General features: G+C 50.3%; 1 protein-coding gene across 8 annotated transcripts in view; it reads right to left on the minus strand.

Moving 5' to 3' along the window:
• CAMK2G (calcium/calmodulin dependent protein kinase II gamma) overlaps positions 1 to 16,786 on the minus strand; it is a 118,319-nt gene that overhangs the window by 49,775 nt on the left and 51,758 nt on the right. For all 8 annotated transcript variants that reach the window (XR_009819153.1, XM_062000830.1, XM_062000832.1 and 5 more), the window contains 2 exons: positions 2,810 to 2,864; positions 2,224 to 2,289 (listed from right to left, as the gene is read on the minus strand). Coding sequence is in view for 7 of the 8 variants with exons in the window: in XM_062000830.1 (XP_061856814.1) it covers positions 2,224 to 2,289; positions 2,810 to 2,864 (121 nt within the window). In the remaining variant the exon portion in view is untranslated. The remainder of the gene's footprint in view (positions 1 to 2,223; positions 2,290 to 2,809; positions 2,865 to 16,786) is intronic.

The raw sequence follows: 16,786 nt of genomic DNA on the forward strand, positions 1-16,786 counted from the left end.
CAAAGCTTTCAGAGCAGCATCTCAAGCACTTCACATACACAATGCGTGCACACACCCGCTTGCTGGGTGCCTTTTAAGTACAGATCCCACTTAAGGGGTTAGTGATGTGAAAAGCAGACTCATTCCCTGTTAAGTGCAGTGTGCTGCGCTCCTCCAGCTCCCACAAAAGCCCGTCCCTGCCCCTCTCCCTGCTGGAACCACACGGGCAGGAGCAAGACGGGACTGACACCTGATGTGTGAGCACAGAGCAGCACACAGCTGAGCCTCCTGGTTGTAAACATCTCCTCTGCTAAGCATCCACTCAGCTCCCAGGGGTGAATGTGGAATGGAGGAGAGGTTTTGGCAACTAGAGCTAGGCCAGATGTGGGCAGCTCGGACGGGGCTGTGTCCTCACTGCAGGACCGGGCAGCCCCCACGGCTGAACTCTGCCAAGCCCCGGGCAACCGACTGGCACTGAGGGAAATGTCGGAGGGAAGGGAACGGGCTACCGGCAAACACGGGCAGAAGCTGAGGGGTGGAAGAGCAGAGGAGGTGCAGCCCTGTGCCCCTGCTCCCCCCAGCCCTCTGGAGCTGGCAGCACCACCCTCAGGCTGGGAGTCCACCGCCGTCTCCCCGCTCCCAAAACAAAAATGTATAATTAGAACAGAGCCGAGTCTGAGCGAGAGAGATTTTCTGGCCAAAAATGGCAAAAGTGTGAGGTGTCCCAGGCGAGCCAAGAGCAGCACATTGGCACAGAGCTCGCTCCTCGCTCTCCCAGCCCGCTCTGGAATCCAGCTCGGCCTGGGGAGGGAAAGGGAGGAGTTCCACTGTCATCTTGGGCACGGCGAGGCCTGGCTGGCTGCCAGGCAGAGGGCCCAGCACCCCGAGGAGGGCTCACAGAGCAGCACACGCTTCTCCTCTTGCCCTGAGCCTGCCGCCACTCCCCTGAGTGGTGTCCGTCACCGCCAGCCCTTGAGGGAACAGGCGCTGGCAAGGGCAGGGGGAAGGGTGATGACTGGTAACCTCAAAACTTCCCGACTTCAAGGCAGAAGGGTCTGAGTGACTGTGTATCTGCCTGAGATGCTGTGCCCACAATATCTGCAGAGCCCTCTGGAAACCCCTCCAGGGCTCAGGGCTGGCTGCCAGGAGCTCATTCAGAGGTGACGAGCCCACGGGCCGTCGCCACCGGCAGAGCACATGGTGCGATGTCTCATTCGGACGCACCGTGCCGTGCCCAGGAGATAGAGGCTGTTTGTGTCTCACTGGGAAAGCAAACAAGCAGCCCCAGACTCCACACCAGTGCCTACACTAACACACCAGGTCACACTCCCTCCCTCCTTGCACTCGGTGTGATGTCCCCACAGAACTGTCTATGAAGCTCATCCAGCTGCAGCACCCACCACTCCCTCCTTACCTCTGTCCTCTCACGCCTCCCCTAATTCCTGGATGGGATAACAACATGGGTGCAGAATAATCAGGAGTGAAATATCACCCCCAGGCCCTGCTAAAGCAGAACAGGAGCTGCCTGATCCCAGCCTGGTTTCCAACTGCCGCGTGTCTGGTGGATGGATGGGCCAGAGGCCACCCTCAGCTCCTGCTGCACAAAACACCCCCCTGCATGAGCAGCAACGGGATGGGCACAGGCCACTCCAGGGAGCTCGCAGTGGAGAGGGGACACACTCAGGAAAACAAGAGCATTAACCCTACAGCTTTTTAATACTGAAATGCAAGAGTTGCTCTCACACGTTGTCCCTCTCTCACTGCCCCAACCAGCTCAGAGAGGGCTCCCACAGAAACAGCCCTCAAAGGCCCCTCTCCCCACTGCCCCAGAAACCTACACACAGGCAAAAGGAATGTGTCTGCCCAACAGCAACACCCTCACTGGAATCCCTCCTAGAAGGCCAAGGCCAAGCAGGCAGAGCTCTCACAGGCACAGGACAGCTCTCCCCTGTGTTTGCTCACTAAGGACACACCACCCACCAGAAAGGTCAGGCAGACAAAGCTGCCAGCAAGGGGTCTCCCAGCAAAGAGCACAGCATCTGCAAGTGGCAAGAGCTGGAGCTGCAGCTAGTCAGGCTGAGCCACGACCACGCTTCATGCCACCAGCAGAAGGAGGAATTGTTGTTTTCCAGACAGGGAGCACGAGTGTCAGAACAAAGTCATGCACAGAACAGCAGTCAGGGAACTCATTCCACTTGCCAACACACGTGGCACATGCACAGAAGGGTCTGGAAACAGTCTTACCTGGCATCTGCTTCACTGTAGTATTCTCTGGCAACAATATCCTCAAAGAGCTCCCCACCAGTAACCCTGGGTGCAAAAGAACAAGGGAGGTTACAGAGCCTGTACAAGTCCAGCTCAAGGCAGCACAGGATGCACGTTGCTGCCCCTCTGGGCCCCTTGCCACGGCCTGTGTGGGGACCTGTGGCCCAGGGAGCCAGGGCAGAGCTCCAGCACCACGGCACACGTGTGTGACCGGCCTCCTGGGATGCTGTGTCATCAGCAGCATACAGGACACTGCTGACACTGGGTGCCACCTGCCCACACACCTCTGCAGAGCTTCCTGTGTGCTAAGCTGGGGCAAAACACCTCTCTTCTGAGGCAGAGGCCAAACAGCCTCCCTAGACAGGGCAGCCACCCCTGGCCATCCCATGCAGGGGGATCCCATCCTGCTCCATCCCCTACCACACACTCAGTGGGCTTTTGTCAAATAGGCCAGAGTCTCCAAAGAGAAACACATGAATGCAGGTGCTTTTTATTCCACTCTTAGTCAACCATCCACGTGCCTGATATCACTGGAGGAGCATCAAAGCCAAAGGAAGACACTTACAGATCAAAGACGAGGTAATGGAAACCTTCTTCTGAAATACTGTCGTGGAGCCGCACTGCAAAGACACAACCAACAAATGGAGACTTCAGGGCAGGGAGCAAAGGTGACACCTCCCAAATCAAGCCCATGCATGCAGCCAAGTCCTCCCTCAACCCCATCAGTCTATGACTCCTGCATGCCCTTCGCTTTGTGTGCTCACTTAGCAACCTGTTTCCTTCTCTGTCTCAGCGGAGCAGATGGGTGTCCTTCACACACACACACCCTCCCCAGCACCACAACAAACTCTCAGTATCTTTGACCTCCTGTTCATTTTCCTTCTCTGTACTCTGCTTCCACATCTGCTTACTCCATCCTTCCAGCTCACATTTTGCCTTCTCTTCCCATACAACTTTGGTGGAACAAGGAACTTTGGTGTTCCTCGGATCTCAGGCACTAATCCTAACTCAAGAGGAGGAACTAAGCCTTTTGTTTCATATTGCTACTTACCCTCTACTTTCTGCTTTCTCCACTGCTGGAAACCTTCACTGTTTCCCCTGCCAATCAGAGTCACAAAGCCTGTTTGGCTCAGTTCCTAAACCTTCACACCCTGACTAGGACAAGTGGTCTTCTTCACGTGACTGTCTACAGTCTTTCCCTATTGATTCACCCAGCTGAAGCAACCAGCTGAGACCAGACTGAGTCTCAGTCACTGTCATCTAGTACTGACCAAAACATGACCCTTTTCATCCCTACAAGAAAACTCTCATTGTCCTGCTCTGTCTCTTTAATGGTACCTTTGCCTCTCTTCCCTGTTTTCCATTCTCTTCCACATAACACACAGGTGACCTGTGCTGACTTTTCCCAGCACAGTGATTTTCCCTCTGCCAGGAGGAGAGGTCAGTTTGCACCTCTGACTGCAGCCTGACGTCAGTTACCATCATCGTCTTGGGAATGCTTCAAACCAGCACTTGGCACATGCTCCTACCTCAGATGGAACAGCTCCTGCTTTCCTCTAATGCTCCTTGCAACTTGCCTTTGCTTAAGCCTTCCACATGCACACAAACACACACCAACCCAACACTGAGAGCAGCTGGGATGTGCAGAGACCACTGCTGGTACCTTTCCCAAAAGCATGTCATTCTTCCCTTATTCCTCCTGCCTGCACTTCCCTCTATTTTCCCTGCCTTTATCTACAGCTCTCTGAGCTGCTCCCTTGACCAATTTCTTTTCCTCAGCATTTCTCCTGCAGAGGTTTGGGAGGAACACTCCACCCAGCCACTACAGTCACCAGGACCAGGAGGGCAGCTGTTTGAGGCGCAACGTGCTGTTCCTACAGCATGAAGAGAGACACATCACCTTGAACAACTATGTTCCTCAAATCACTCACAGCAAAGCAACAGTAATTCAAGAAGCTTACAAGCAAGCAGTTTCAGTTGGCTTTGTAATAACTTCATTGCAATACAACTTGGTGCTCACAAGGACATTTGCCTCCTGAGTGCCTGCAGAAACCAGCAGAAGTGGCCTTACAAAAGAGCAAGCGAGAGGCAGGGTGTTCCCAAGGAGAAAAGATTTCCATTCCAGACTGGAAACAAGATGGGCAATGGCTCAGCCACTGGGATTCCTAGTGCAGGGCAGTTTTCACTCCGCTGCACAAGACCATCTGAGGTGAATGAGGAGACAGGCGACTGAACCAGAGCCGAGGCACAGGGCAAAAGTCTGTGAAGAGACCTTATGAAGAGGAACAGATGGAGAAACTTCAAGGAAAGCTGAAGGTGCTTATAAGGTCATGTCTGGTGAGGCTTGGTGTGCACAGGAAAGAAAAAAGCATTCTCCTTCCTCCAGCACCTGGAAGGTCATCAGAGTGCTACAAGAAACACGGAGGAGAGTGGCAGGAAGGAAATCCTGAGAGAGGAGCAGCACAGGCACCAGCAGGCTGAGCCAGGGCAGCGGCCAGGACAAGGGAACAGCAAACACCTGCAGGCAGGAGGGAGAAACACTGAACCATAAGCTGGGACACAAAGATGTGGGCAGCAAATTACATCAGAAAATCAAACATAAAGGAGCTGATTGGTGCTGTCTCTTTGTCCTGAGGAAAGCAATTTTGTCAGACCCATCAGAAAAAGGGAAGGAAGTAGCAATTCGACTGGCAGAGACTGGCAGAGGCAACAGAAAGAGCCTTCAAGGACAGTGAAACACTATTTGTGTCCTTAGGTGAGGAGCCATGACAGGAGGACAGTGGCAGTTCATAAATACTGACACTGTACATCACCCTGGGGCTGCACAGCAAAAGGGCTTGGAGGCAGGACACAGGTCATTAGCTGAACAAGGGAGCTGCTTCCTCACGACTGCCCAGAGCCATGCTGGAACAAAACCTGCCTGGGATCTCATCTGCTGAGGTGACAAAGCTCGGGGAGTAATGGTAGGATAGTAAAACTCAGACAAAACTACATGGGAAAGATGAGAGTGGGTCTCACCACCCTGCCCAGGAGCACCAGCTCCAAGCACCAGGCTGCCAGCACAGAGATGGGCAGCAGAGAGGGAGCCAAAACCGACTGAGGAAAGTCTGAATGTACCTAAACTCTTGTGGTTTCAGTCCCAGCCCACATCTACTTCATTCTGAGGGTGATGGGAAGAAACAAAAGCAATACCTGGTGGTAGCACAGTGAGAGCACCCAGTGCCCTTCGTCCCTACCGTTTCAGCTTGGCTCCTCTCCTGCAGAGCCACGGGAGCCTTCCTGACCAGCGAGAATCCTGCAATCAGCAGCTCTGATGCCATGGCTCACTCTGCTGACATGAGTTAAAATGTCCTGCTTCCTAATACAGTGCTAACTACCAGGGGCTGTCAGCTTAAAAGCATCATCTGCCTTTTGTAAAGCCGCTCACCCAGCCCATGAAGTGCCATCCATTCACAGGTAACTCCAGCACCTTCGGCTCATGTCAAAGACAAAAGCGTTTACAAAATGTCTTGGTCACCTTGGCTCATAAATATGATGCACACTGTGTTCACATTCATCATAAAGGTACAGAAGTATCAGCTCCCACCTGCCACTGCCCCACTGCAGACGGCACTGAGCCCTCTTTGCTTTGAAGATGTCTCATGTGGGTGCTCTCCACCTGCGGGCCGGACACAAGCTCCCGAATGGTCAGTGCCAAGAGTGAGTCACAGGAACCCAAATACTGGGCTGTGCTCTGTTTCAGACCTTTTCTCATGAAAAAGATATCCCAGCTGTTGCACAGGCTGCTGCTGGCCCTGACACACCACTCAACACTCCCATCCCTACAGCTTCAACCGAGCTGTTGGGCTGAGCCCACGTGGGCTGCTCACACCTGTGTAAGTCCCCGATCCCCAGAAACTGGCCACTCAGGATAAGAAAAAAGGAGAATTAAAAAGGAAAGGACTCATCCAGTCAACCTTTCCTGTGAAAATCCTCCAGCAGCCTTGTTTTGGCTGTGATCAGGGGAGCAGTGACGTCTGTCTGGCGCAGCAGGCGAGACAAAGGCAATAGCACAAACGGAGGCTCGACGCGCCGCAACGGGGAAGTTGCACCACAGCAACACGGGGTCTCTCCAAAGACAACCCAGCTACAAAAGAGCCCAGTACTTGCCATGGAACCTGACCTCACTCTGTTCACCAGAAGATGAGGTAGATTGTTTCTATTAACTCTCACCCAGAAGCAGCAGCTCAGAGCCTGTTTCCATCCGAGCCAAACACTTAGCAGCAGGATTCTTAACAGGCGCGGGAAATCGGTCCCTGCCAACACCAAGCACAGGCAGGCTCATCTCATGACTGTTCCCAGGTCAAAGGTCTCTGATGGATTGAAGAAGCACTTACTACAATGGTTATCAAGAACAGACGAGGAGAGGGCAGAAGGAAAGCAAACAGAAGCAGGTCAGACAGTGAGGCACTAGATCAGTTACAGGATATGGTGAAAGGCTTCACCCCAGCATTCAGAGCACAGAAAGAAAGTCCCATCCCCCACAGAACAGAGGGCTCGTAGAGTTTACATCTAATTTTGTAAGACTGTCAGTAATTACAGACAAATAAGAAAGAAGCACAGCACCAGTAAGCAATGCCAGGACAAGTGCTGTCTGAAGAAGCAGAATCAATGACAGGCTGTCAGGCAGAAACACCCTCTGCAGCAACACCAGCAGAACGTGGGCATCACCACTTGGATGATGTCTCCAGGAAACACACAGATCCTGGGAGAAATAACTAATGGAAATAACACTGATGGAACAGTGTTTTCAGCAAGACACAAACAGGTCTAACTTTCTTCACATGCTGTCCTGAACCTGGTACTGTGGTGGTACTTGGCTGGGGGGTGAGGAGAAACTGCTGCCTAAAGCTGCCAGTCCCATTTTAAATGCACACCTGTAACTGCATGGCTAAAGAGCTGTGATGCATCACTGCACACAAGGCACAACTGAGGTGACTGGTTTAAGCACCCTCCTCTTCCCTCAGCCCAGTCTCCAGCCTCATCCTATGTAAACTGGTCTTATCTGTGCAGGAAGCATCTCCCACAAAGCCAGCCTGCTGGAAAAGACTGTAACAAGAGAAAAATGGGGAGACCAAACCACAACCTTTCCCCAAAACCTCAGATCTCCAACACTGCCTGATGTAAGTTATGCAAATAGTCTCCTGTCCTTTGTGGGTGTGTGTGTCAGGTCCAAGGCCCTAAAACAACCCAGAACATTTGCAAAGAGCCTGGTACCAACCACAGTCGGTGGCTCCAGGCAATGTGCTGCGGTTACTGAACCCAACAGCAGCTGCCTACCAGGACTTGAAGCACTTTCTAAGGACATCTGCTGTGAGTATTGCTTCTCTCTGCCTGCTGTCCTCAGAGTCTCGCTGCAAACCTCGCCTCAAGAACAAAACTTCAGGATGATACTTCAAAGATCCTCATGCACGTGCAGTTTTTGGTTTAGAAATAAAGAGCCCTGATGTGAGCTACAGAAAACCAAGGGAGGGACAGCAACACACTGACAGAGGCAGCACGTGAGCCTGTGCAGGCAGCCACAGCCCTGATACCTGAGCGTGACACCAACCGAGTGTAGAGGAAAATCTTCCTCGTAGCAAGCCTTACCAACCTAAGAGCCAATGCAAATTGCTGCTGAGTCATGCAAAGCAAGGCTCTGTGAATGCAAAAGTTGAATCATGAAGAAATCACAGAAGAGCTTTTGGTTTTTTTAAGAGCCCAGGTGAAGTTCAGGAACACAGAAAGCCAGGAAAAGGCAACGGGCGGCTCATTTGTAACAGGTCACCTGCAAAGGGCCAGTTCATATTGGGGTCACAAACACAGATTATGCCCAGCCTAAACTTCAGAGAATCAGAGAACTGTTTTGGTTGGAAAAGCTCCTGAAGTCCCAGCCCTCCCCTCACCTTGCCCAGCCCACCACTGACCCCTGGCCCTCAGCACCTCAGCTTTGGGATCCCTGCAGGGCTGGGCACTGCCCCAGCTCCCTGGGCAGCCTGGCACAGGGGCTGACACCCCTCTCAGGGAAACAGCTCTGCCTCAGCTCCAACGTCAGCCTCCCCTGGGGCGACTTGAGCCCATTCCCTCTTGTCCTACCATTCTCACTACTTGGGAGCAGAGCCTGACCCCCAACTCCCCTTCAGCGAGTTGCAGAGTGCTGCTGTCTCCCCTCAGGCTCCTCTTCTCCAGGCTCAACACTCCCATTCCCTCAGCCCCTCCCCAGCCCCTTGTGCTCCACAAACCAGTGGCTTCTGGCAACCTGCTGCAAGTAAATCTCTGCAAGCAAAGTAGTCACTGAAGTGACTTGCAGGTAAGTACAGGAGCTGGAGAAGAATTTCACAGGACGAATCTCATTCTGTTCACTTTGCAGTTACTCATCTCTGCTGAGGAGAAGGCAACATGGGATGAAATGTGCTTGCTCCTTCACACCACTGGTCTTTGCCTGTCCCTGGGGACAGTGTTTAAGCTACAGGGTAGGGTAATGCAGCCAGCTAAACCTCAGCTCATCAGTGTTCCTAAGTGTAAAGTGTAAAGTGTAAACTGCAGCATTTGGGCATCCTGGGAGTGTGGGGGACACTATTGGCCAATTACCTCAGCACCAACACAGCCCCTGTGCTGTGATTATCTAATACTTGGGGCTCACAAATGAAGTTGCCTGTGTTGCAGCACTTGCAGTGGAGCCAATACAAGGCAACAGAGATTCCTGGTCATCTCCTGGGTCATGGCAATTGCAAGGCAGTAGCTCCTTCATACAGCCTTAGTAGGGCAAACTCAGAAGTGCTCTGGGATCTTCTGGATTGAACAATACTATTTAAAGGTCATCCAGTCACTACAGCCAGCCACAGCTTCACTCCTCAGCAGTCTCCAGCCAGATAGCAGACACTTGCCTGTATCGTGGAGAAAAGGAGGAGGCAGGAGATACCCCGAGGGACGTATTTCAAGAGACAGTGTGGGCCAGAAGCAGGAGAATAAAACTGGAGGCTAAACCCTGCCTGCTGGCCTCTTGCAAAGACTTTCTCCAACGTGCCAGGAGATGCTGCAACTGCAGACACAAATCCACAGGGCCCGACAGGCTGCACAGCGAGCGCTACCGACCGCGCCAGCACAAGTGACGAGTGACGCAGATGGCTGCCGCCCCTCTCCCCTTGCCCGGCTGCTCCCCAGCCTGGGCAGCCACGCCAGGGCCCAGCTCAGCAGCTCAGAGCCCAGCTCAGCAGCTCAGAGCCCAGCTGGGTGCCAGGACACCCCTCGCATGGGTCCTGTGGCTCGGGACGTGTCCCGCGAGGAGCCGCCACCAGCCCGCGAGCTGGGTGCCCAGCTCCCGCCCCAGCTGTTGCTCTAATTACATTACCCACACAGAATTCAGCTGCAGCTGCTCAGGCTGCTTCCAAAAGGACTCTCCTTTTAATTAAAAATTTGCTATTAAAAAGCATTAAATTGTGTAATGCAAATAATCCTCTGGAAATCATCTGTTCCAGCAGCTAATGACCAGCTTTGTGAGAGCAGTAACTAACAGCAGCAGGACAGTTAGCTAACAGGACACAGCATGCTGCTCTTCACGAGTCCCCTAGGAGCACACACTTCTTCCCGAGCCTGACACTGAGAGGTTACAGTATGCTGGGTATATACCAGCTTGCTGTAAACTCTCCAAGCCCACAGCACCTCACACCAACTGCAGCTTTAAAGCTGTGGCAAAGGGAAGAGGGGAAGGGTTTGTACACAGTGCCCGGGTGCAGGCAGACCCAAGCTGCTCCAGGTTCTGCAAAGACAGACAAGAACAGTCCTAAGGGAGTAGGGAAAAGGCACACAGAGGTGGGCTTTCCCCTTTTTCCTCCCCATTGCTCTCCCTGCAACCTCTGTCCCTAAAACACGAGGTTAAAGCCGTGGCCATTCTGATACACGGTGCCAAGTCCGAAGAAGTGCCCTTATGCACAGAAATTCAGAGCCTAGAGAGGTGTTGTAGGGAGAACAGTATCTTTCCTGTTAAGAAACCAGTCCTGCAGAGCTGAAAGGCAGAAGGAAAGAAAAGAAGAGTTCCCAGCAAGCACTTTTTAGAACCAACACTTGGGTGCCAACTGGATGTTGTTTTCCCTTTGAACCGTCTGTATGGGAAGGCTGAAGTTCAGCACATGACACGTAACATTCAGCGTGCCCTACTTAAACATGCCATGAGCCAAAAGAGGGCATTAGCAGGAGTATTTCCTCCTCTGCTGGTAACAGTGCAATCACAACCATCCCCAGCTGGTATTAGCAATGTCTGACCACGCACAGAGCAGATGAGCAGAGCACCTCTGCTAGCCACTGGTATTATGTGAGAGCTTTTCCCGAAAGCAACAACTCCAAACAAACCCCAAACAATGAGCTGCCGGCTTTGTGGACATCTCGAAGGAAACACACACAGAACACCCACTCCATTACAATTAATAAAGGCTGTGACAAATTGGAGGTGTCTCACAGGCTCTGCAAACGCTGCTACACGTGTTTCTGCCACCAGGGACAAACCAGCCTTTGGTGCTGCCGAGCAGGGGTCCTGCTGTGCTGCCTGACATCCCCCAGCCTTGCTCTATTAACCTCATTTCCACCACTCCTTTATCAAGTTCCCAGTTATGACACTTTGCACCAATCTCTCCATCCCCCCGTTGGGTGCTGGGGCAGGGGGAACCCCACAGGATGCTCCTGCCCATTCCTCAAGGTTATTCTGACTGTAGAGGGAGAGAAGATAAAAGTAGGGGAAAGCTCCTGTGCTGACTGTTGCAGCACCTGAGTGCACTGAATATGGCCATCCTCTCACTGATTATTCATATGTTATTTTAAAGGGACTGCTTGCACACAGATAAATCTCACTGCTGAACAAAGGAATCTGAATACCTCTCTAGAGCAGACCACAAACAGAACAAATACACACCCTAGCAAGGAATAAATGCAGTCATTACTCAATTGCACCAAATAGAAGGGGATAAATGTTTCTCTTAAAAGTACAGATAAAGCTATAGGAAAAGGAGGAAGAAGAGGAACACAAGAAGAGGTAAAAAAGCAGCTGTTAGTCAAAGAAGTAGCTGGGAGAACCAAAATGAGAACTAAAAAGCTGGCCTGCCTGGGGTTTTGAGAAGCCTCCTCTCAGCCACACGTGCATGGGCACTCACCTCACTCCCTTAAGTGCAGGCACTGGCAATAATAAATGGGAACCTGCAGCTCAAAGGTTCAGCCAGGAATGCACTGGAGCTGCTGTTCTGGTTGGGGGAGAACTGAGTGTTTGGCAGTTCAGGGGATTTTCTTTGTTCATTGGTTTCTGTGGTGCTTTGGGTTCAGTTTCTTGGGGAGCAGGCTAAAGGTGTAAGGCCAAGACAACGATGGTTTGACTCAGGCAGCACAGCGATTGGTGTCCTCTCAGCTCCACGCCACCTCCAAGGAAAAGCTGCTCAGTAACTACAAAGCTGTTATGTGTAACTCTTGCTAGCAAGTCTCTTCCTTTCCTCACCTCATCCCCACCCCACAGCAGCTTCAGCCAAGAAGAGGAGCAGTCCCCCAGCAACAGCCATCCCGGGGCAGCAGCTCTGGGCCAGGCTCAGGAGCATCCCCCTGGGAAACTGCAGAGCTCCCACTGGGCAGCGAGCGTGGCCAAACCACTGGAGAATCCCCAGCTTTTTAACTATTCTTTGCACATAACATCCTTTCTGTCCCAACTGCAAAGGCAGTCTGGCTGTCTGCAGCCAAATGAAAACAAGGAAATCTGCTGTTTACAGCAAAACACAGCCCACGCTGCTTTCCTGTTCACTCCAGCAGCGATTCGAGTCTCTTGTTAGGGAAAAGGTGCAAGGAAAACATTCCCAGTGGCAGCAGGGGGAAGAAGTGAGGGCCTGCTTATCAAGGGTTGTATGGCAACACGAGGAATGAGTGAACCTGAAGTTGTGGCTGATACCACTAAGCCAACAAGCCCAGTGTAGGGTCTGCAGACGTGATCCACGCGCCCCATTTCCCACCCGGGCCAGTGATGAGCCGTGTGGGATTCTCCAGTTGGGCTGCACACAGCAGCACAGCATCCTTCTTGGTCCTGGCAGCGATTCACACCTTGTTCGTAACCACCAGCTCAGGGCACACAAGCTGAGGGCTTTATTTGATCACACATCCATCCAAACCACTCCCATGAGACTGAGGTACTAGGAGCACAGACCACATCTCAAATGAAACTGAACTGGGTCAGAACAAGTTCTTGAGAGATAGGAATGAAAGTTAAAAGAATTCAGGTGCAAGTGTATTTGGGAGAAAAAGTCAGAAGCAGGAAAAAAAACCCCTGCAAAAGCAATAATTCTGGTAAATGCTGAGGATAGCATTTCACCACTGCTATACATTCCCTCAAAGCAATTAAATCTGAAGCAGCTCAGCAAAGGGTATGAAGGCAGGAATCTGAAAGAGAATTTGGCTCTGGCTACTCCCAGCCTCTCTCAAAACATATATTTTTATTATTCTAGACCTTAAGTGGATGCAGCTCTTCACAGCAAAGGCTGCCACGAGCTGGGACACAACAACTAACCAGAAGCTCTCAGTTTGAACTATGAACAAAAGATAATTCAGCGACCACTTTTCTACAGTTGTGTTAACAACAGCTAAGAAACAGCACAGATCATGTAGTGACAGCTCCAAAGAGGAGGCACATTTTCAGACTAGTGTAGCAAAGGAAACTTAGAAGGAAGAGAAGGGCAACATCTAACAACACAGGGGATAAAGTCTACACACAGAGCAGGCTTCAAGTTGCACCGAACAAGCCACAACCCAGCTCTTGCAGGAGAACATGGGAATGCTAGGGAAGAGTTTTCAGAACAATGCCTTTTGTCAAATGGCACATCATTATTACTTTAGGTGCCCTAGGATAGGAAAGGTCAAGCTCAGCATCATGCTGAACACCCCTGCACTGAGCTGGCCTGCAGGAAGATACTGGGGTTCCCAGCTCTGTCACTGCTCTGGTATGTGATGGGCAGCAGGAAACAAGGGGGAAAAAACAAATGAGTTCTCCACAAGAGAATCCTGTGTAGCCCAGGGATTGAAAACCCAACTCACACACGGACTGAAATCAACATTACAACTAAGCAGAAGCCCAGAAGAGCTGTTCCAGTAAGCGCAGGTCTGTGTTCGACAGACTGTAAGTTTAGCTTCACAACAAACACAAGGACACGGTGAAGTTTCCTTTATCTTTGCCATTGCACAATCCACAATCAGGAAAGTGTCTGCAAATGAAGGGTCAGGGCTGTGAGTGTGCTTACAGAAGCCTACTTCTCTCCTGCAAAGCAGGGAGCGAGGGAGATGAGAGCCACAGCACTCTCCTCTATGTGTTTCCAAGCCCGTCCGTCTCAAATGCCCACAAGATTTATAGATAAGTGAATCACTGCAACAGTGAGTTGTTCAAGAAGTGGAATTCCCCAGAGACTGACTCTTGCCAACTTCCAGAGGCACTTTATCTGCTTATGGACAGTTAATGATGCCGCCCTCTGCCTCTCTTTAACGCTCCCATATCCTCAGTAATGAGTGCATCTTCTCTGCCTTTAAAACAAGGTGGAGTGAACACATCACTGATTGATTTCCATCTGATGCTGATGTATTTGGTGAGCATGGCTGGCAAATAGCTTCTCTGGACCAGAATGCAAAATGCTCTGCAAAATTGCCAGGACATAAAAAACACCTAAGCTGAAAGTTAGAGAAAGTCCTTCCTCTACTGACCTGAAGCCTGAAGAGACCAGCTCTGATGGCACTTTCAGATGGATGGTTTGGAGCAAGACTGTGGTACGTAGCATGAGGCAGAAGTCAGAAAACTGCAAGTCAATTTTCTTCTGTCCAGACAAAAAGAACTCCCCTTACTGCAACACTAAACTAAGCTCTTGGAAGGATTACTCCAGTGTGATTGCCCTGGCGACGACGTGTGTCTAAAGACAAGCAAAATGCCCAATTACAGAGCAACAGCCTATAATTAGGGCTGAGATTTGATGAAGGTACATTAGGAGAACTCAGAAAGTGGTCACTCCACAAAGAGCAACAGCAAATGGAAATATCACCATTAAGTTGTACCTGAAGCAATCTTTCCTTTATCAGGGAGCAGTGTTATGGTCAGTGTGTTACAGTCCAGAATCTCCACAGCAGAACCAACTGTCTTGCAGCACGTGGATAAGAACCACAAATTCAACACTGGCTTTTATATCCTCTGTACAGACAGGAGAGAAAAGCAGGGTCCTAACTTTGAATGCTCTGCTTCAGACTCACCAGAGGCTCAGGACGCTGTAGAAGAGCAAGACGTGCTGCAATGCAGCTTGCAACAGAACCAGTATCAACAGAATTAATGAGGAAATTAAAGCAAGTGCAAAACCTGCAGAGTTCTTGAGGGCTGATGCAGTGTTACCAGCACAGCTGATGCTGGGGCAACACACCAAGTATCCATCCAGAAGAGTTTACAACATAGAATGGCAGTAACTAGGTGATTACTAACTGCTAATACACATTTCAAGGAAAAAGAGCCTACCACTGTGTCAGAACAACATGTTTTTCTTCTATGACAACATAACAAGCCCAAGGAATATGGAAGCAGCAATGCATGTAGCATCTGGACTTCAGCAAGGCTTCTGACAACGTCTCATGTGCTATTTCCACAAGCAATTTGGAATAAAATGCATCTTGAGAACAAGTTTACAGTGGTGTATACAGCTCATTGTAAAAACACACTCAACATCCATCGCTGTCAAACGGGAACAACGTGTCAAGTGACATCTCCAAGAGTTTGTCCAGAGGACAAAAGCATTCAGCAGCGTTATTAATTAGCCACACGATGCAATGTATGGCAGGGTTATTGGCAGAGGCTGGGGGAGGCTGCTGCAACCCTCTCACACTGTGAGAAGATAAATCAAGAGTCCTGATAAAGAGGGGGGAACCCCACAGAGGGGGTTCCTCTTTCTTTTAATGAGGACTAACATAATGTACACCTCAATAGGAATCCTCATCTACACGATGTTATTTGCTTTGTGTCAGAGAACAAATGTGCATCAATGACACACATAAATGGCAAGTCTCACAGGCTGGTGTACAATACACAAGTGGTTTTGGCAGGACAGGTGAAGACATTCTTCTCCCTCTAGTCAGAATTGACATGGCTTTAGTTACAATCTCCTGTCCAGTTTGGGGCATCTAGAAAAATATGAAGCAGCTGGAGAGAGCCCAGGGAAGGGGAAAAGACAAACAAATAACAGGACTGGAGGTCTAGAAAACATGATGTATGAGAGGAGATTGAAAGAACTGGGTTTGTTTAGTCTGAAGAGAAAGATGACTAAAGAGAGACATGATAATAGACTTGACCTATGAAAAAGACTGTTACAAGAGAGGAAAACTCCTTTCCACGTACACTTTGGACAGAACTAGAAACAAGGAGCTAAGAGAGCAGCAAAGGATGCTGCTGCTGACACGTGACAGTGTTTGAAAGATTGCCACTAGGGGCTGTGGAAGCATTAAAGGTTCTTAAGAACAAACGTGCCTGGAACCAGCCAGGTAGAAAAGGTTTCCACAAGACTGCTGAATGGGCTCTATGGCTTCCTGAGGTCTTACTCAACACACTTGGATCACTCAACACACTTGGATTCTGTGTTGCAGGCATAAACCTTAATTCCTTTCTTGCTATTTGTACCCACCCACTGACTTTAGAAGGGCTGTCCTCTCTAAAGAAAAACTGTCCCTTCTAGGAGGACTGTAGTAAAACAAAAGAACCACTGACACTGCCCCAAACTGTCCACTCCAAAGCACAACAGAGCAGGAGACAAGCACTGCTGCTCCCTGTAGATGAGGAACAAGCTGTAGAATCCAACAAAGAATGGAACATGCTTCTGGTTTTGGTGCAGTTTACCTCTAAAACTGGTTCTCCTCTTGTGCATAAGATTTACTTTGTGACAGGCCTCACCAGAAAAAACCAACCAAGAAATGATAAGAGGGAGAGATGATGAAAAGTGAAAGCCAAAATAAAAAGTGACATCACCTACTAAACAGAGTGCAACAAGCCTTACTGGGCAAATGAAGCTTGATGACTAGCTAATGTGAGTTTTAGTCATTCTGAATACTGCCAAGCAATAAATTCACCAGCCAATATTCTCATCAGTGCAAATTGCTGTAGAGAGTGGCCACTGCTCCTCTCTTCGTGCCATACCTCCACAACTGCACTCAGATGCAACAAAGCTCTTTCTGATGAAAAGCTGCTACTAAGGTGCTTTGCCTCCTGTGAGGTGCCAAATCTGTAGGAATTGTTTCCTCATCACACAGGGAGCAGGCTACAGATGCCAGTCCATAGGGTATGCTGTAAAGCACCTTTCCTCCCCCCAGGTCTTCAACAAAGGGTTACAAAGCTGAAAGTCAGGAACCAGACAGATGCCCTTAAAGCATTACCTGCACTGACAGACAGGGTTATGCAAAAGAAGACAATGCAATACATCACAGGTTTCCCAGACAGGGATATGAAACAGTGGCTTGGTTGAAGGTGGCAGTTTGGTATTTCTTAATGTTC

This window comes from Colius striatus, chromosome 8 (genome assembly GCF_028858725.1).
Source record: "Colius striatus isolate bColStr4 chromosome 8, bColStr4.1.hap1, whole genome shotgun sequence".
Lineage (NCBI taxonomy): Eukaryota > Metazoa > Chordata > Aves > Coliiformes > Coliidae > Colius > Colius striatus.